Source organism: Mastigoproctus giganteus, chromosome 5, assembly GCF_048544385.1.
Source record: "Mastigoproctus giganteus isolate SK-2022 chromosome 5, ASM4854438v1, whole genome shotgun sequence".
Taxonomy (NCBI): domain Eukaryota; kingdom Metazoa; phylum Arthropoda; class Arachnida; order Uropygi; family Thelyphonidae; genus Mastigoproctus; species Mastigoproctus giganteus.
Window position 1 is genome coordinate 30,065,015 of NC_143579.1, and position 20,568 is coordinate 30,085,582.

Here is a 20,568-nt window from a genome sequence, read left to right on the forward strand (position 1 = left end):
CTGAGCCACCCAGTGAAACAATTCCTTTAAAGTTTCTCGTGTCATCGACGGGATTCGAACCCGGGCCTTTTGCACCCGGTGTGGGGACGACAGAGACGATAACACTGGGCTGCGTGCGCAGACTGGAAGGAGGAGCGACGTTTTGATGCTGCGTTAATTGTAAATGACGTGGGAGGACATAAGACCATTCTATTAGAGATATTAATTTCCCCGAATATAATCGTCCAGGGTGCACTGACATGATGGAGACGGCGAAATGTAGGGACAACTCCCGAGATTCTAGTAATCATTTTGAAGTAAGTGAGGGTGGCACTTTTAATTTTCTAAAGCGAATGTGCAGCGGTCTAGATTGGTGTTGGATCGGGGTAGAGTAAAAGCACAGGAGAAGGGGGTTGGCATCCAACATCTGCTGGAATCATATTCACCCGAGACGGCTGATATGTTTATAGGATCCTCTCTAGCATAGAATAGAAACAATAGACCTAAGTGAGCTATTGTAGTATTTAACAGGCAGATTTAACACCTAAACAGGATCAAGTTCACGATGACAATGAACATTAGCTACGCAATAATTAAAATTCCTACTTAAGAAATCCAAACGAAACTCCTACATTTTCATTGTCCTGTTTCATCTGAATCCAAGCTTCGTTGTTAATTATAGCGCTGTTTACGTCTTGTTGTTTGTAGACAGTAAATTGTGTTATAAACAGAACTAACAAAGTTAAATTTTTATTTTATTATTATTTTTTTTTTCTCTTTTGGGCAGTAGGACCCGTTTCGTTCGTAGTTTCCAATTCCCCGCATTGCCATGGTTACGCCACGGAGTACGATATCCTTGCTATCTTCCTCGGAATGTGCCAACTTTGTTACTCATAAGTTCCGAAAAATAAACAAAGTGAAACCTTGTTGAATTTCACGCGATGCGTCCCAATATCACGACCCTCAATATAAACAGCAACGATAATGACGAGTCTTAAAATGCTTGCTAATCCGGCAGTGAATTTAATAAGAAAAGAGAAGAACACTGGAATACCGCAGTAAGATGGAAAAGTTGTAAATGCATAAACCGTTGTAAAGGCATGAGACTGCACCCCAACTTAGAGTCAATCGTTTTTTGCCTGGACAAACGCTGGAGTAGAAAAACGCGCAAGTCCGTGCCGGAAGAACAGACACCACTTGAATGAAGAACGTGCCTTCACTCGCGTGTCATCGCACGCATAACTGTACCGTTATGTTCAAATCTGTTCATACAGCAATTTGTATTTTCAACGCTAGTTAAAGATAAGGAATAGCTAAATATGGAGTACGTACCATAACCTATACTGTCCAAAATTCATAGTTTTTTGGATATGAATAGTAGGATTAATCTATTAGATGTATGCTCTACATGGAACGAAGGTTTGAAAAATCAAGCCAAGCTTTGGGACACCTTGAAAGTCACTTTTAAAAGTGAGCGAGAAAATACAAAAATGTTACAAGTTGCGAATAGGTATATTGAAAGGTGAGTAACTTAGAAAATTTATGTAATTTATATTACTTCAGTTTATAAAATTAATATTCATTAATAATAGTAATTAACAAAAACGATTAGCGCTTTTCACCGATGTATGCAATTCAATTTTTCTATTTCTTTATGGCGAACGAATTCATTTTATGTAAATGCGATATTTCTGTATTATCACTGTCTACTTTTATGTATTGGGGCTGCTAATTAATTTTACATATATTTTTCAGATTCGGACACTTCACAAGGAAGATTACAGTGAAATTCAATAGTCAAATTGGACAGACAACTTTAGAAGAATTAAGACTTCTATTTATTAATGTGTTGCGTTGCAAGGTAGAGGAATTCAGTTTAATAAATCTTTCTGATCTATTCAAACACACAGAAGAGGGATTACGAATAGAAATACTTAGAAATATAATCGAATTCCTAGATCTACAAGATAAGATAAAATCAATGAATTTAATTAATGTAGGTTTTGACTTTAGATCAGCAATGCACATCTTAGGAAACGTATGCAATAAAAATGAAATGCTGAAAATCGGAATTAGTGGAATTTCTGAAGAAGTCGAAAATGTTCATAGGTAAGTTTATCCTGTCAGGTAATTGTTTTGTAAATTCGGAGCGTTAATTAATTAACTTATTTATTGTGGCCATTACTTCCCTAAACAACAACTTTTACTTTATTTTTACTTGCATGAGCTGATTTTGTTGCTTACTTTGCAGAACAGAAGAAATTTTCGAAATTTTAAGACGCCAAAACAACCTCAGAAAGTTAAGTCTTAATTATAGACACATAACAAATGAAGAACTTGCAAATCTAAAGAGAAACTTCAAGAATCTCACCACATTAAATTTGTATTATGGAAAACCGGATGAACAGAGTCCAATTATAGAAGAAAATTCATGGAAAATTGTAAAGCTACGGAACAGAACTCTACGCATTTCTTTCCATCTGGGTAAGTACGAACTGAAATTGAATAATGCAAACCTAATTTTCATTATCATCATCTTCTTCATCCTGTTTACATGTTTTATCAAATGTTCCCATCTCAAACCTCTTCGTTTCTTTCATTTTCAGAATGCAACATCACGCAACAAAAATTGAAACAACTAATAAATAATGGTATTCCCCTAATCAAATTCCATTTCAAGTCAAAATTAGAAAAACAAAACATTCAACATGTATTGCCTGAAGACGTCATACGGCATATTACTGAACATTTTAGCGCAACATTAGGTAAGGAGAGAGAGAGAGAGAGAGAGAGAGAGAGAGAGAGAGAGAGAGAGAGAGAGAGATTCATTCATTCTTTTATTTCTCTTTTAGATACCGTATCTATTGAATTGCGTGATCACAGAAGGGTATCAACCGTCCCTGTACGATACATGGTGGAAAGATGCTTACATCTAAGAAAACTTAAAATAAGAGGAGCCTTTTCTGTACATCTCGGAAGCGACATTTACCGCTCGAAAATAAACAGAAATCAAAGTAAGTATGAGTGACAAACTTTTTCCTTTATTCTGCTCGTTGTTCTAGTCCTTAAGACGTGTAATTCACAATGAAAGTAATTTGTCATTTTCTTTGAAGAGAACACAATTCCCTAGCTTTCCTCACCACAATCAACCCATCTCAGGGTCACACTATCAAACGAACATGGCGTTTGCTCTCGGGCAACTTTCCACTTCCTAATCATTTCTGTGCGATAATTTGTAACTTTTCAAAGGACGATGTATTCGAAAAAGAATAACTCCTCATTACACATAGAAGACACATTGCTCTAAAGGACCTCCCTTCACGGCTCCAAGCCAGGGGTTAACAGAAGTAGATTTACAGATGTACACAATATGAAAATCTCATAACAAAATAATAAAGTATAATTTACAAGCTTGTAAAGGGAAACACAACATTTGTTTTTTTTTTTTTTTTTCACTTTTGCAGTCACTCGCACGTTGCAACCTTGCGAATTAAAAATATTACAATTCTGCTCTGAGCGTTCAATATTTTCCCCTATTGAGGAGAAAGAAGTTGTCAGCCTCAACTATTCAGTAGCTGTCAGCCTCAACTACCTGCGGTCAGAACTTATTTGAATAATCACTGCTAAAAGAAAACTTCCTCCAATCTGGGTACAACCTTTAATCCCGAATTTCGATTCACCTCTTGAAATTCTTCATAACAGTGAAAATTCCGTCTTCAATCACTGTACTAACCGTTCTCACATCCTTGTAAACCTCAAGCAGGTACCCTGTAAGGCCACCAAGTTTTGTAGCCTACGTAATCGGAGTCTTTCCTCGTACGGTCGCCCTTTTGCCGATCTCATCTTACGAGAGTGCCCGTCTTGGGACCCCTCACAAGACGCCCAATGTCTTTTTTCAGATGTTTTTTTCTGAAACTTGGACACAGTATTTCACAGACACAGTATCTGAAACTTGGACACAGTATTTCAAATGAGGTCTTACAATTGCCGTATACAGTGGGGTTATGACCTCCCTGTCTCTCCAGGAAATTGTTCGTCCAATCATGAACGGGACACCATGGACTTTGATGGCCGCCTGTTTACGCTGCGAACAAAACTTGGTTTTCAATTCAATCCACCAATTCATTTTGGGGTCAAGGTTCCCGAACTGTAAGTTCACAAAATGGAAGTATAAGTGCCACTTTAATTGACCATCGTGGAAACCTGTTCAAGCATCCCGAAGAATGCTTGAATAGGTTTGACGGATGCTTGGCTCTGATCATTGCCGACCCTTTCAGTCTTTACGCCTTTTACAAATTTTGGCATCATGCCCTTCATCGTCGTCGCTTATCAAAATGAGAAATCGCAGTGGGCCAAGGACCGATCCTTGAGGGAAATCAGTGTTGCCGTTACACGCGTCTGAAGAATAACCATTAGCTGCCCTCAGGTGTGATGTTTATTTTGTACTGAAGTGAATCTTCCTCCTTTCATGTGTAATTTGCGCGTTAGTTGTCATAAATATTGTAAATAATTATTTAAAACTGGCAAATAATGGCCTTTCTAATTATTTATTATTATTTTTTTTATTTTGCAGGCTTAAGAGTGGTAAAACTAACCAAACAGGTAAAACGTCAAGAAAATACTGAAATTCTGGTGAAACAAATGAAGAAATTAACAACAGAATTGAAGAAACATAATGTTAATTTTACTTTTCTAATTGAGAAAATCTAATTGCAGTATTAGATACTGTTCTAATTGTTAAACAGTAAATATAAATAAAATTTTATTTTAATGTTTCTACCATCACCTGCATTCTGAAGCGTTATTTTTAGAAATCACCTTGCCATCCATTTTCACTTTCCAATTGTTTTGTACTTGCTCACATTGGCAGAACTGATTAACAAATCTACTTCAAATGAGTATGTGGAGCAGGGTAATCTAAATGTAAATTAATGTGTCTATGAACGTTTATTTTATTTATCTCCTTTATCTTAATCCATGTACGTTTATATATTCTATGTTTCCAATATTTATATCATTCAATACTTTATTCTGCCTTACTATTTTCCCAACTTCCTTACTTCATTAATAGTTATTTAATTAATTCTTCCTGAACTCGTCTATGCCCCCTTTTCTGTTCCCTCCAACTTTGCACCTGACTTGTTTGTTTCCCAGAAGATTCTAGACTCGAAGGGGGTCTCAATATATATATATATATATATATTTTTTTTTTTTTTTTTCTCCTCTGGACTGGCTGAAGTTCAAAATGACTGACCAAATGACTGAAGTTCAAAATGAAGTACCAAAATATAATATTTATTGACATTATATACATTTCCATCAATATCTACGATTAACTGAGAACTTTAAGTGTGGCTTTGTTGGACTGCTAGGCCTTAAATGTGTACATATCTTTGTAATTTAAACTACAGAATCTTCATACACACACATATATATTTATATATATATCAGGTTCTTCGTGTGTGTCTCATCCTTGGGTTCTAACAAATCTAGTCGTTCATTACATCTCATAATCCTTACATCAGCTTTCCTACAAATCAACTGTCCTAGTAGGTCTACAAGTGGCTTTCAGCATGGTAATAAACAATTTCAATTAGCTATATATATATATATACACACATATTTATCTCCCTTTCCTCAACTACAGACCTGTCCATCATTCATAATCAATCAATGTAATTAACCATCTTCCAGTATCTAATTCTTTAATTAACAGGGCACTAAATTAGTGTTTTATCCGTTTTAACAATTACTATCACACTAAGTTATACTCTCTCTCTCTCTCTATATATATATATATATATATATATCCAAATACAGTATAACATCACATTCAACAACAATCCTTTGTTATCTAATTATCCATTCCCCCAAAATTAACTATTATCTCAAAGTATCCTTCTTACCCACTAATGAACTTTTACCGTAAGGTCCTAATCTAAATTCCTCTACAATTCTGTGTACATGGGGGCAATTACATTTAGCTTTCTCCCATAGGTTAAGTATTTCCCCTAGAGTTCTTTCTTTTATTAAATTAAGATTTTTTTCGTACTGACTATCACTTACTCAGTGTGTTCCTAGTGTTCTTTTCTATTCTGGGCTGCCATAACCATCAGCGTAACGGCGTAGACTAGAAGGCGGGCAGTTGTTCATCCTTAGAATATCTCAATCTACCTGAAGTACGCTCTCCTGTAGGCACTGCTCTGCTGAGTTGAATAAGGATCCTTTCTTAGGTCATTCTCTAGAATTCTCCTTGGGCACTCTCCTTCCTTCACTTTGAATTGCAAAAGCTTCTCACTCTGTTGTTGCATTCATTGGCTACTACTGCTGTATCTTCTTTCTTCCACATGGACACATTCCTTCCCAAACTTTAAACTTACAAAATTTCTCACAAGAAAAACTTCCTTCCCATTTCTACGACTACCACCCCAGAATTGCAACCACCACAACCCAAACTGGACTACGACTCAACCACACTTCTCTCTTCCTCTACACACTTCCAAGGACTCTCCCAAAAACTCTTTTTTTTTTCTCTTTCCACTCTGAATTTCAAAATTTCCCATGCTTTTCTCTTTGACCAATCGCTGACCTTTTCATCTTTTCACCGTAATTCCCATTCGTCCCCTATACTCTTCCGTGGGCGAGTCCTTCCATCCTTGAAGAGAGAGACTTTTGGTTTCCAGTATTTTCTGGAATTTTCTAGATTTTCTTTGTGTCTGCCCAACTACGCCCCTGTTTTTGTCTTGCTAGACCTGTTGTTAATTGACCCCGTGAAATTTTAAAGTGTGCACTTAAATTTCATCAGCACCTCCATTACTGAGCTCCATCTCTATCTTAATTGTTTTTGTTTCGGCTCATTGTTCTTTAAGGGAGAAACGTTAGCTCTGATCTGTGCTCATTAACTACGGTCTGCTCCATCAGTGTTTCCTATTGAATCGCGTGTTCGAAACGCTTTCCCCCCCCCCGTTGCTACGTTAATCTTCCTCTAGCTTAACAGTAATAGGCGAAACGAGCACAATTAAACCTGGGACTTATCTGAACTATCCTATTCAAATTCTGTTATTACTTTTGACCTGATATATATTTCAAAAGGTTGTCTGTATTAAAATACTAATAATTCTTCAATATTAACAACTCACATTATAAAAATAACAGTTGTAAGGACAGGTCCTTACAGCAGCTTCGATCTGTATGGAGAGGTGTTGGACTGGCATCTTCTCCAGTCTCGCGATGATATCGGGTGACCTCAGTTTTCATGATAGAAGCTGAGAGAGGGTAAGAAGGTTCCTAGAGATGATGAGATACCTCCAAGGAACCGTATTAAGATTGGTGACAAGAACAGATTTTGAGATTGTAGGAGTTAGCCCGGCAACCCTATTTAGCCATTTCAAAGATCCACAATTCCAGGGAGAGGAACCTGGCTTGGTATGATGAGGGTGCTGAGGACCATATAGTCGAGGCATATAATGGAATTGGGAAAATGCAACGAAGAATGTATTTCATAATAAGGTCCGGATTATGGAAGTTGGAGATCTCTTGTTTTACTGCCCATAAAGCCGAATATGTTTTCGTTCGAGTAGCATTAAAGTGAGGCAAGAAGGTGAGGTCTTTGTCCCAGATGATACCCAAATCTTTATGTTGGGTGACTTTTTTAACTGGAGAGTTCGCTATAATGATGTTCACATCGTTGGTATTTTTCTTCTTGGTGATAGAGAGTTGTGAAGTTTTCGCTTTATTAATGGAGAGCCCAATCGCATGAAGGTAGTTTTCCAGTTCATGTTGCTGTCGGTTGGAGCTCACAGTAATAGACTGAAGAGACTGTGGCATTTTGTGATGATGAAGAACTTAATATCATCTGCGTAGGTGGTAAAATTAGTACGGTTTGATAGGAAGGGTTCTAAAGATGCGGCGAAGCGGGCGGCAGAGAGAACACCCCCCAGAGAGAACGCCTGGAGCAGAGAATGTGGTGATTATGGTTTTGATTTCTGATCCATAGGGTCCTGGACTGAAGGAGTTTCCTAAGGAGAACTAGGATGCTGCCAGACATTTTGAAGTAGTTGCACAGTATGGTACATATTGCATGGGTGGACAGTTTGTCAAAGGCCACCTTAATGTCGAGGAACGCAATATCCAGTTGCTCTTTGTTGCTTAAGGTACCTTCAATTCTGAACAGTGTGTCCAAGAGGTTGGTGATCGTGGATCGTGCAGGTAGTACACTATGGAGGTATGAAGGTTTGTGGCCGAACATGTGATGGGTGAGAGCAGGAAGTATGGCTTTTTCCAAGATTTTGAGGAAAGTGCATCCTACGGAAATTGGTCTGTAGTCATTAGGCGATTTTGGGTTCGACGTTTTTAGAACTGGAGAAACATAATGTGTTCCAGATAGCAGGGTAAACTCCTGTTACGAGGACGGAATTGAATGCATCAAGTAAGAGGTCAACGATATATACACTGCATAGTTTAATCATGAAAACAGGGAATCCATCCGGGCCAGTGGTAGACTTGTTGGGAAGACTGTTGATGACCTCAGTAAGGCGTTCTTTTGTGATGGCTATTTTATCCAGTGATGCCTGTTTAGCTGGTGGATTAACCCGAATAAAGGGGTTTGGGGCAGATAAGGGCTTAGTTGCGAGCCAGTTTGCCCATGCAAAGAAGATGTCAGTGGTTATGGGGGACTGTTGGTTCTTGTTGGTGAAGATTCTTTTCCCAAGTTTCATTCTGTGTGCAATCCAGTCGTTCTGTGCCTTCCTCCGAATGCGTAGGAAGCGTGCCCGATTTTTTTTATAGGGTTGGTAGTCGGCTAGATCCCGTGTTCTTTGCCATTTCCTGTATAGTTTCTGTTTCATGAATGAAGGCGAGTTTTGTGTCTCTGGTAAACCAGTTCTTGGTCCTGGGAGACAGGCGTACAGATTTGGAGGCCCCTTCACAGGCGATGTCTTTTAACAAGTTAGCTGAATTGGTAAGCGTTTGATCAGGATGGCTAGCAGCAATTTTTTTCCAGTCAGTAGCTTTTAGTCTTTGTAGGATGATTTCAGGTTGCATATATTTTAATGAGAGGATCATGATTTGGGATTCTTTATGGTCATGTTGTGCAAGCTGTCGGGGAGAGCATAGGCTTTCACTATCAAAGGAAATTTGTAGGTGATCTGATGTAAACTTAAAGATCGGCGTTGTGAGAGTGAGATGGTCAAGGTTATGGAATAAGAGGTCGAGGTTTTGATGTCGTCTTGTAGGTTGCGTATGGGTTAGTCTAAGGCCTAGAGATGAGAAGGAGCATACGACGTCTTTCACAGCAGCTTCGTGTCTTGGAGAGGGCATGTTGAAATATCCTAAAACAAAGGTGAGCATGTGAGGCTTGAGGTGGGTTATAATCCAGGTAGTTAGCTCATCCCTTGTGTCGGGATTATGGCCAGGAGGTAAATATACCGCTACAACTTGAGTTCTCACTTCTTTAACTTTAAAAATTGCAGAAATGGCTTCAAATGCAGGGGAATCGCTGAGTTGTACACACACAAGGTGATGGAGGTCTTTGTAAATGATGGAGACGCCACCTCCACGTCTGTGGTCCCTGCCGTTGCAAAGATTTCTGTAATGGTGGGGAGTGGCCAAGTGGGTGAGTTGTCTTCCATCGTTAAGTCAAGTTTCCTGGATACAGATGAAATCATATTCGTCAAGCAGGAGGAGAGATTGCAGAGGGGCCAGTTTGTTAACAATACTGCGCACATTTTGCGAGAAGACCCTGATTGTGGGGCATGGATGGAGGTTTTTTGGAATAGATGATTGCTATTGTAGAGGACGAGTAAGCAGGGATTGCTGAGGAGATGGCCTTTTTTCGTCAGAGAAAGGTCTGATAAGTATGCGTGGAGGCCAGAAGTCGGGATCCAAAACTTTTTCGTAGGCAGTGGGTGAACACCTTACTAGAAATGAGGCGTAGCCAGTTTGCCTAGTTTTAAGCTGTTTTACTTCGATGGGGACATTGTGTTCCACCAGAAACATTCTCTTTATGGAATCGGGGCTTGTTGAGGGTCCAAACCGGGAGACAAAGATCTTGGTTCTGGGCAAAGCGACAGAGATGTCATATTTTCTGTTTACTAGGGTGAGTCTTTGATAATCGCTTGTTGGCTAATGTTGGAATTCTTTGGTTGCCTTCTAGTGGGAGAGAAAATGGAGTGGGGCTCTTGCTTCTCGATACACATCTGTGGTCAGCGATTCTCGGTTCAGCAGCTTGGTCATGTCTGTCGTGTGGTACAATATCATCATTTCTTTCGTGAAACAGAGTCAACTTATTAGTGCGGTTCACTACGCGGGTGGCTTTGTTTACTTCCTGTGGACGTTTGTCGCTTTTCTTCTTCTGATCTCGATTCTCAAGTGATTTCAGGAACTTGCAGTAATCTGATTTGATTAGAAGAGTTTCAAGGGAGCTTTCATTTTCTTTAGCCACCCTAAAGGGATTCTTATTGTGCCTTTTTTCGTTTTGTGTAAGCAGTTCGGCAGACTCCAGGGGTGTTGTTGGCCTGGCTGCATCCCGTTTTGTGACTATGCAGCGGTCATTAGTGCAGAGACACCGTCCAGCTGTTATTTCCTGAAGGGTGCGAGCGATTGTCCCGAGGACTTCACACAATTTCGTAGATGCTTCCTCGATTGCTATTGTTTTTCTTTTCCAATCAGCCTCCTGCACCTTCAAAATCTGTTCCGCGAATTCTTTTTCTTTCTTTGCTACATGAGTTTTTAGCAGTGTTATCTCTTTCCGTATCGTCATTAAGCTGGGTAGTTTGGGTGTGGCTGACGTTCTGCTGTTCGCTATCGGTGCTGCTTTAATATTTTTCGTTTGACTACTACAATTCAAGTTGTTTTCTTTCAGGAGTGTGGGGGCGGGTAGTTATTGCAATCTTGCGTTTTGATTTGGTTTCGCTGCGGATAGATTTGAGTTTGCGACTCATTCTCGTGTGTTTCATACGATTCATTGTGCATTCCGAGACTTCGCTCTTGCGGGGAGATGCCCTTGAAATATCGTGGCTATCGGAAGATTTGTTCTCTTGGCCGGCGTTACCCTTACTTTCGGGTATGTCGCGGTGGTTGCAATGAGGGATCCCTGCGGTGTTTATGCCCGATAGGCCCTTAGCCACTTTTTTCATATTGCCGAATAGGGCTGTTAGTTAGTGAATGGTTGATAATTCTAGAAAGGAATTCACTCTGTTAGGTGGGAACTCCCAAGGACGAAGAGAGGGGGTTCTTTCAGCTTCAGAACAATCGGCCCACGCAAGGGGGGAAGCTCGCACGGACGACCTTGAGAGGGGACACAAAAGGCATGTAGAGCGCTGTTGGCTTTTGATATACTAATATTAAAATCATAAATATCTTTTTACCTTGTATCTTCTTTCCGGAATCACTTAAAGATCTGGATTGGTGATTTAAATCCGCGTCGGAAGGTATTAAACTTAAGCCATGGGATTACTGTGGCACTGAAAGATTACAGACATTGGAGGAGCACGTTGTAGGACGTCAGAACTGCGCAGTAGACATAGTTCTTCTTAAATGGTCTTGACATAAACCTGTTATAGCTTTTTAGCGGGTCCGTAATATTAATGCAGTCTCTTCTAAGATAAGCTGTTTGAGGAAGAATGTACATTTGAATGCAGTCTACACTAATATGGGCTTGCTAAGAAAGTCTACTAAAGGAATCTACTTATTTAAGAGAAGCATATAGCAGGAAAATAAATCAGTTGGGGAAAGATGATTTCTATGAACATGTTTTGAGCAATACTTTAATGCAGATATTGGCTTCCGACGTTGTGATTTAATTTGGCACCCAAATCCCAACAAAACTCTTCTAGCAATGTGATTGGATTTTGAGTGTCTGCTGAGATGTGATACTAATGAACTCGAACTACCCTCTTTAGTTCTCAATGCTACTTTCATGCTACGTACTTCTAGCACAGTTTCTACGGATGTCCTTCAAGTAACAGGTGGGAAATTGCCGTTAGCTCTTCATCTTATATTTAGATAGTTCTACATTAACTACATTAACCGTAGCTTTTTCAAATATAAATAACACAACATCATAACACGACAAGGAACAGTTCATTAGACAAGTTACAACATACTGTATTTGATTGCCGTCAGTCTAAATACTTGGAAGGCTGTTCAGATTAAACTCATGGTTAAATGAGATTAACTTCGTTTTCGCCTTAGATAAGCTAGGTTTATTTAGCCGGAAAATTTAGGTGCTGAAGGCCTTCAGACATCCTGATTACAAGCTGAGTTGTTGAACATTGAGATACGATGAGAACCAAGTCATGTGCGTAGGCAATGGAGAGAGTGAACTAATGGAGGGAAAGTAATAATTCTGGACCGGTTAACGTATAGAGCAGGTAGAGTTTATGTTAACTTGTATAATGTTACTGAAGTAGAGAAGTGGTGCAATTAGTCGCTAAATGCTGAAATTTGCCTGAGAGAATCAAGAAATAAATAAACCAATGTATATCTCATTGACGAGTAATTTGATTGTGTTAACGTGAGACTAGCCTAAAATAATTTGTAAAGTGGACATTAAATTCCAGAAGAAGAATTGTATTAACCATGAAGAAGAAGAATGTAGGATTGTGCTAGATAAGTATGAATAATAATTAAATGCCAATTGTATTTAAGAAAGAGTTAAGTTAAACCGATCGTAGGAGAGTGTTAGTGGCCCAATATTAAGAAGAAGATGATGGATAGGAGAGCCTAATGACCAGGAACGTAATCCATGCTATGTACTTATATCAAGTGAATAATGTGTAATGATTTGCTAGATTTTTTATTTGTGAATATGTATAATAAACTAATTGTATTTAACTTAAACATGAATTACCTAGAAAGACGATTCTGGGTACAAGTTAATATTATAAATAAAATACTATTTTATATCTACTGTGTATTTAACATCATCATAGTTAAGCGCCTTATGGTCTTGCTGCCCTTGCACCCTAAAGCCCATAAACAAACAAACAGCAAGTTGTCCGATATTGCACTACTTCAAACAACTGTCATCGGGAGAAGGATTCTACCTTTTATTTAAAAGAAATCTTTAAATTAAATGATCGGTTTCTGATATGATTCGTCTCAAAGTAGTGCAATACCGCTGCAACTCTTTTGGGAGGCGGTTTCTTCCATGCGAACAATGATATTTCTTTGACTCGGCAGTTTCAATCTTGGTATTCACAGAAACGCATGAAATGTGTCATGTAGGTTTGTGTGTTTGGGTTTTGTCGTCTTTTATTCCATACCCCCCGGCTGATTTTAGAATACGGTCCCCACTCCAGACTGCCTTAGTCTTAGGGTGTTTATCCACCCTTTCCTGCTGCTTAAAAATAAGAAAACGAGTTTAAAACGATTTAAAAACAGTGGCAGGGTTGGGGATAAACTCCGTGCCTAATGCTAACCATAGCAGGTTAAACGTGTCAATCTCCTCTTCTCTTCTTTTCTCTTCTCTTCGCTATTTTGGAAGGGGGATCCATTCCCTTTTCTACAGTGTCGTTTCAGATGAGAGTATAAGTGAGCGATAGTCCCAACTTGGTGCTTAATCTTTCTCTCTTCCTTCTTTTATTCTACTCTTTTTTTTTAATTTTTCAATATTAGTCTAATTTTTCATTCTCGTTTTTACTTTTTATAGTTCCTCTTTTCACTTTCACCCTTTTAACTTGCTTATTTTTCTCCCACTTCTCGCCATTTCTTTCTTTCTCTGCGCGTCGCTCCCCCCTTATATAATTTCACTCCTATTCCACACTCTCGTCAGTAGAACAGTTGGTTCGATCGCCATCCTCCTCGCACCGGATGGAAAAGACCTCAGTTCGAGACCTATCGATGAGGAGAGCAATTTTTAATGAGCGTTTTTCGCAACGTGGTCGAGTTAGTTGGTCTCAAGAGAAGATACCATGGTTCCTACACTCTTCGTCCATTACGCTCGACTGATCTTTAGAATATAGTCCCCCCTCCAGGCTGCCTCAGTCTTAGGGTGTTTATCCCCTTCCTACTGTTTTAAAATAGGGAAACGAGTTTCCGATTTAAAAACAGTGGCAGAGTGGGGTGTACACACCGTAACTAACTCTAACCATAGCGGGTTACACATGTCAATGTTACACTGTCTTCTTCCTCTACCGCAGTTCACTTCTGGTAAATCAAAAAATTAAATCTGAAATTTAAATTAATCTTTAAATTTAAAAAAGAAAGTTACAGGGACTGTCACTTTTTTTTTTTTTTTTTTGGTCGTTGTTGGCGTATGGGCTTCTCCGGCCATAATGCACCTCCCAAAGTTTTTGCGGTACTTTGATCCAAGCCCGAGGCGGGATTCGAACCCGCGACCTTTGGGTAGCGAGGCAGGCACTTTACCCACCCGGCTAGCCCGATCGGCAGGGACTGTCATCGTGAGGAGCCGGTGTTTAAACTAATTTTAATAGTTGACAGAATTTTCTAGTCACACTTCAGGCGCACAATCTTCTTGGTTCAAAATAAAACTGAATTATGTGAATTTTATGAACGCGGCTTATTGGATCTACACTGCTCGGCAAAATTAACAGAACACGCTCGAACGTGTTTAAGTCGTTCAGCGTGCGATGAAACGGAAAAGAAATTGTTATGGTGAGGTGGCATAGAATAACGATGAAGTGAGGAGACAGGGAGAAACTTCGGACAGGTATAAGGGACATTTATAGGGGTTGTATAAGAATTGCGAAACAGATCGCATTACACACGTCGGAACAAAATGCTCGAAAATGTGGTCACATGACAGTAGAACCGCGATGATCCCTCTAAACGCTAATCGGGCCTGACAACGGTGAACAACACTCGATACCAGGGTATCAATAAAATTCTGCGACAACAAATCTTGCCGATTTGTTGTTGGATGCATTCGTTTATATGGATGCATTCCTTCCATATAAACTTCATTCCAAGTTCATACGCAAGGAATGCATATAAATTGTCATATTCACCATACATATAACTTATCACCTGATAATTTATATTCATGTATTCCTTGCATTTTTCCTCTCTGCCATCCGTCTCATTACATCATCTGAGTATGAATTAATCTTGGAAACTAATAGCATTTCTATACCAACAAAGGAATTCTGTTCGAGGTTTAGGTCTAAATTCCATCAGCAGTGATGCATTTCGGTTTAAACCGTAACAAGCATATCTTAGTTGGAATGAAAAACCACTGTAGTCACCTTTATGAAAGTAAAAACCTTCCCCTTATCTCTGATTAGTAGTTACCTCTTTCATAAAATCACACGACAGCACACTGTGATCACTGCCACCTAGTGGTTCCTTTATTTGCAGATTCTTAATGCGTGAATAATGGTTGCTGATAATCAGAGGAAGGCTGTTTGTCCACCTCGGTTTCCTCTCGAACATGCTGCTGTAGAAAACAATCCTCGAACAATCCACAAAAGTGTTGCTAGTGTGCCAGAGACCAAACCACAAGTTGCAATCAATATCTGGGAAGTTAAAACCCGCCATTATAAGACATTCCTTGCTGCTTAGCTAGCAGTTCACACTTTGTTTTTTGAATCCAGATATTTTTGAATATTCGAATACACAGAAATCACTATGTTCGATTTCTTTGGATTAAAACGCAGCTCAATTTCTGCACGATGTTGTCTTTCTTTTTTTCTTTTTTTCATTTAATCTTCGGTATATCAAGAAGTCTTTCAAATCAACATCACTTGATATAGAGTGGGTTCCAGTTATGTCCACAAAATCATTGGAATTCTGATCTCTTCTATTTCATAGTTAATCCTAATAACAGATGGCGCCACAGAATGAGGACCAAAATTTGGGTGAAATTTTTGTAGTTAAAAAAAAATATATATATATATATATATGCAAATAATAAAAATGAATGTGATACTTGTAAACAATTTGCAATTAAAAACAGAAATGAGGTGTTATTACGTTTATCGTGTGCGTCAAGCATTAATTTACGAATAAAATCTAATAGTAATTCGATGCACTGGAGATAGATGGCAGCACATACCAGCTGTATAACTGACACTACACGATCCTCACTCCACTAATTGTTTCATTCTTTCAGTTATTTCTAATAATGCGTAACTGCAGAATTTCATAGAGAATTTGTAATCGAAGGCCACCTCGCTTAATGTATTCATATTGTAAACAAGGATATCAAATTATATTATGAGTTGGTGAAGTAATTTTAAAACTAATGTTTATATTTGTACTTTTAAATATAAATGTCTACAAATATCTGTGAAAGGAGGTTGTTCCAAAAAAAAAAAAAAAAAAAAAAAAACTTTAATTGAAGGAATAAATGAGTTAGAAATGATGTTCATTCTGCGTGTTTGATGATGCAGATTAAGGAGGGATGTAATCAGATGCGCAAAGGATGCAAGAAACAATTACCAGTGGTCACTGAGGTTAGGAAGCAATACGTTTCTTTGGACTACGTTTTGTCCCGGTTTTTCTTCACAAGTAAATGGTCACCCTAATCACAACAGACCTCCCCGCATGCTTTTGGATGGAAGGAAAATTCCTTTTTGTAACTAGTGTTAAATACCTCCTCATCACTTTGGACAAAAAGATCACTTTTCAGTCACAAGAAAACAGATTTTGTTAATAAATTAAGAAATTTAAGGCGTCTTTAGGTCATTTAGCAGTCTAGAAAGGAGTGAAGCTTGACTAAAAAAGTTTTTGGCTGATATCATTCAGCTATCTTGATCCCCACTGTTTCTGACGCATTCAGAATGTGGTTGACAGCTGCTACGAAAACTAAAATTAGAGCTAAACTCATCTCCACACAAGCAAACATCCTTGCTTTTATCAATTAAGCATATACCAAGAACGGTATGAAACCTAGCCTTCAAGTGATTACAGATCCCCCAGATCTCCACATTATCTCCAATGGAATGATAAGCAGTCTTAAGAAGGGCATTTCTTCTTCATGTCTAAATATAACCACAAACCAAGCCAATACTCTTAAAAATGAGAAATTAAAATTCGGTTTGGAGATTATATGGCAACAATAATGAGATGAAATAGAACACGATGAAGCTAAAAGGGTTTTAATTCCAGACGTGACTTTTGCATAATCAACGTCGGTGTAACTTTGCTTTTCACCAAACATGACGGCGTCTTACATCTTGACTGGACTTAGTTCCCTAAGAACTAAATTTTTTAAAGGAATCTGGATTCTGACATGTTCGTGTGGAGAATTTGAAACTTGGTTGCACGTACTACAACACTATCCCCAGTATCATGAAGAGAGACAAATATTGAAGCACAGAGTCCCTAATTTAAAATCCTTTGTGGAAAGGTCAGATAATTTTACTGCTTTTCAGGATTTTATGCGCTTAGTGTTTGGTAAAAGATCGGAGTTCAGATCACTCTTGGTGAGTAATAGTGAGGTACGAATAAGTTTTAAAAGTTCTAACAGGATACAATTTGATCTTTATCATAACAGGAATTTTCAGGGACCGCAGTTGATTCCCCTGATGTTATTAAAAAGAAAAGGTTGAAATGTTTGTAAATACTGTCACTTGAACTGTATTTTGTTTATAGTATTTATTCTGTTATGTGTGAGGCCTTCCGGTACAATACTGCGCTGTATTTACTGCTCCTTCTTTGTTTGGTTATTTGGTGTAGAATGGTCCCCTTCATCAGTATTTAGAAGGAAACTTCAAATGGTGGATACTTGGCTTAAAGCGCCATCTGCTTTGTGAGAATGTATTTTAAATTGAGGAAAATATAAATTAAAACTTATTATTTCTTCAACAGAAGCAGCCAGAATCCTTTTGACTAAAATTCTACTTTGGGCTGCTTTTGGGTTTAGGTACAGAGGCCCTTTTCTCCCTTCCTGTTGATCAGCCAGTCACCATTTTGAAGATATTTAACCACAAATGCATTCGTTATTTTTCAGTACTTTTTTCAGCACCCTCTACTGCATAATTTCAGAGATACAGAAATTGGCATTTTTCATTCCGAAAGTGACGTAGCAAAACTAATGTAAATATGTACCGTTCAAGTGTTTCGGGCACAAAAACTGGGAAAATACCTTAGAAATATGGGAAATAAGTGGGATAAGCCATGGAAAAGCACGCTGATTTGCAAATAAGGAAGCAATTTGGTTACAAAAATTGAATTTAAGACAAAGATTGAAACTATCTTAGCCAAGACTAGTCGTTTCACTGGAATGATCTTGAACTGTTTTCTGGGTGGAACCCTCTTTTTGTGGCGGCGCCTCCTTAGCCAGGTGGGAAGGAGCAGCAGTGCATAGCACATGCTTCTTGATTAGACCGGTGTTCGAGCCTGTTACCACCAAATACGGAGGATGTGGAAAGGTCAGGGAATGACCACCGCATACGGAGCAATATGGCCTTAGTTGCTAATGCTCCAAATAACAAAATAACCTTCTTTTTGAATGGTCTTGACATATACGTTTTAGGCAAAGATATCCTCAAAAATATTATATATATTTTTGAGGATATGTTTTTAGAGGGTCCGTAATATTAATGCAGTCTGTTCTAAGATAAGCTGTCCGAGGAAGAATGTACATTTGAATGCAGTCTACACTAATATGGGCTTGCTAAGAAAGAGTCTACTAAAGGAATCTACTTACGAAGAGAAGCATATACCAGGAAAATAAATCAGTTGGAGTAAGATGATTTCTATGAACATATTTTGAATAATACTTTAATGCAGATATTGGCTTCCGACCTTGTGATTTAATTTGGCACCCAAATCCCAACAAAACTCTTCTAGCAATGTGATTGCATTTTGAGTATTCATCGAGATGTGATACTAATGAACTGGAACTATCCTCTTTAGTTCTCAATGCTGCTTTGCATGCTACGTACTTCTAGAAGAGTTTCTACGGAAATCCTTCAAGTAACAGGTGGGACATTGCCCTTAACTCTTCATCTTATATTTAGATAGTTCTGTTGTCGACTCAAGCACGCATTGCCGATAGCATTTCTGGTATTTCTGCAAACTGTTAAAATGATATTAAGTAGGAAAAGATCCGTATCTGATCGGAACTGAATTACGTCTGGCAAGGTCTTTGCACCACGTCAGTCAAGGGTGGAATCACATACCAGTTCATCGATAATGTACTTCAGATCAGCAAATTAAATCTCGGTTTTCTCCAAAGATATACACGTCTTTTCGCATCACTGGGCACGGTTCCATCAAATCGACACTTGTTCAGTTGGGTTTAGAAAATAATGACACTTGTCTTATTGTTGCGACTTTAGAAATTTCATAGAACACAAAATTCCGTAGTTCTCGCCTGAAAATATAAAAGTTTTTAATTTCAATTTCAACCATTGTCAACAGTTTTGTGTTGACGATTTCATCAGAAGAAGTTCAGTTACTGACAACTTCCACTTCAAGTTTCAACGATGAATCATAATGGATTGATGTTTTCTTCTTGCATCCTTGTTCCTTTCAGGATTATTCTTAGTTACACTGATATTGAGGAAGCATTCAGTTACTTATTGGCTTCTCTCTCTCTATCTCTGCTTACTTATTGTTGGAGAGAATTTTGTAGTTAAATGTTGCATTTTGTCTGCGGGCATGATATGCGTCATAACGTCTTTATTGCAGATTCCGCAGTACTTAAATTCAGTGAGTTGAATATTTTTGTTCAGAATTTGAAGAAATTGCGTTGCGAATAGATTGGCTTCTGAAAATGAAGGACACAAAGAGGTTTCAGATCGAATCATTGGATAAACCATATAAACCGGATCAAGAGGATGATGACAATGAAAATTAGGTGTGCATTGAATTCAGTTCGTATTTACGCAATTGAAAAGAAATGCGAAGAGGAAATTTTGTTCTTTTATGGTGTGCCACACCTGTTGTGTTATCATTTCATTTTCTCTATCACATTCTGGGTAGTTCAGTCTCAACATTTTGTGCTTCTTAAATGTTTGTTCTGGTGACAAAGATAATTCGTTATTTATGTCCTTGTAGCTCGTGGATAGTTCTTGTAGATTTGGCAGCATACTGAGAATATTCAGTAATTCTTCCGTTCTGCAAGGTAAGCAATAAAATCAGCTTACGTAAGTAAAAATAAAGTAAAAGTTGTTGTTTATTGATGTAATGGCCACAATAAATAATTTAATTAATTAACACTTAGAATTTACAAAAAAAAAATTATCTGACACCATAAAATTACCTGGATACATTTTCCCTTTCTTCGGAACATCTTATGATCGAAATTACCACTAATGATCAGTAGTTGTTTCCGGAATAATGTATATTATCCTATTGTTACGCTTAAGGGTACAGTGCGATTAACACATTGGTGAGCTGAGATCTGCGCTGGGGGGAGAATGTTGCCGCAGAATCTCATAAACACCCTTATATGGAGCAGGGTTCACAGCTGTCAGGCCCGATTGACGTTTAGAGAATTCACTCACTGTCATGTGACCACGTTTTCGAGCATCTTGTACTGACTTGTGTAATGCGATCTGTTTGGCAATTAGTTTTAGTTTTAGTTTTCTGTTTATACTCCGGAACGACAATCAAATCAGTAGAGTTTACAATAAATCATCAATACAAATATTTATCGTATTTAGTAATCACGGGCTT

General features: G+C 38.3%; 1 protein-coding gene across 1 annotated transcript; it reads left to right on the forward strand.

Moving 5' to 3' along the window:
• The first annotated feature begins 1,349 nt into the window (after positions 1-1,349).
• LOC150085278 (F-box only protein 39-like) lies at positions 1,350-19,747 on the forward strand. Its single transcript, XM_090374513.1, has 5 exons — positions 1,350-1,501; positions 1,735-2,088; positions 2,231-2,463; positions 2,586-2,744; positions 19,623-19,747. Exons 1-5 carry the CDS (start codon positions 1,350-1,352, stop codon positions 19,745-19,747), a joined length of 1,023 nt encoding a protein of 340 aa, XP_090230639.1.
• Positions 19,748-20,568: the final 821 nt, after the last annotated feature.

Coding starts and splice junctions, on each gene's coding strand:
- LOC150085278 (XM_090374513.1), top strand. CDS start 1,350: ATGAATAGTAGGATTAATCTATTAGATGTATGCTCTACATGGAACGAA. Junction 1,502..1,734: donor GCGAATAGGTATATTGAAAG/GTGAGTAACTTA, acceptor TATATTTTTCAG/ATTCGGACACTTCACAAGGA. Junction 2,745..19,622: donor ACATTTTAGCGCAACATTAG/GTAAGGAGAGAG, acceptor ATTTTTGTTCAG/AATTTGAAGAAATTGCGTTG.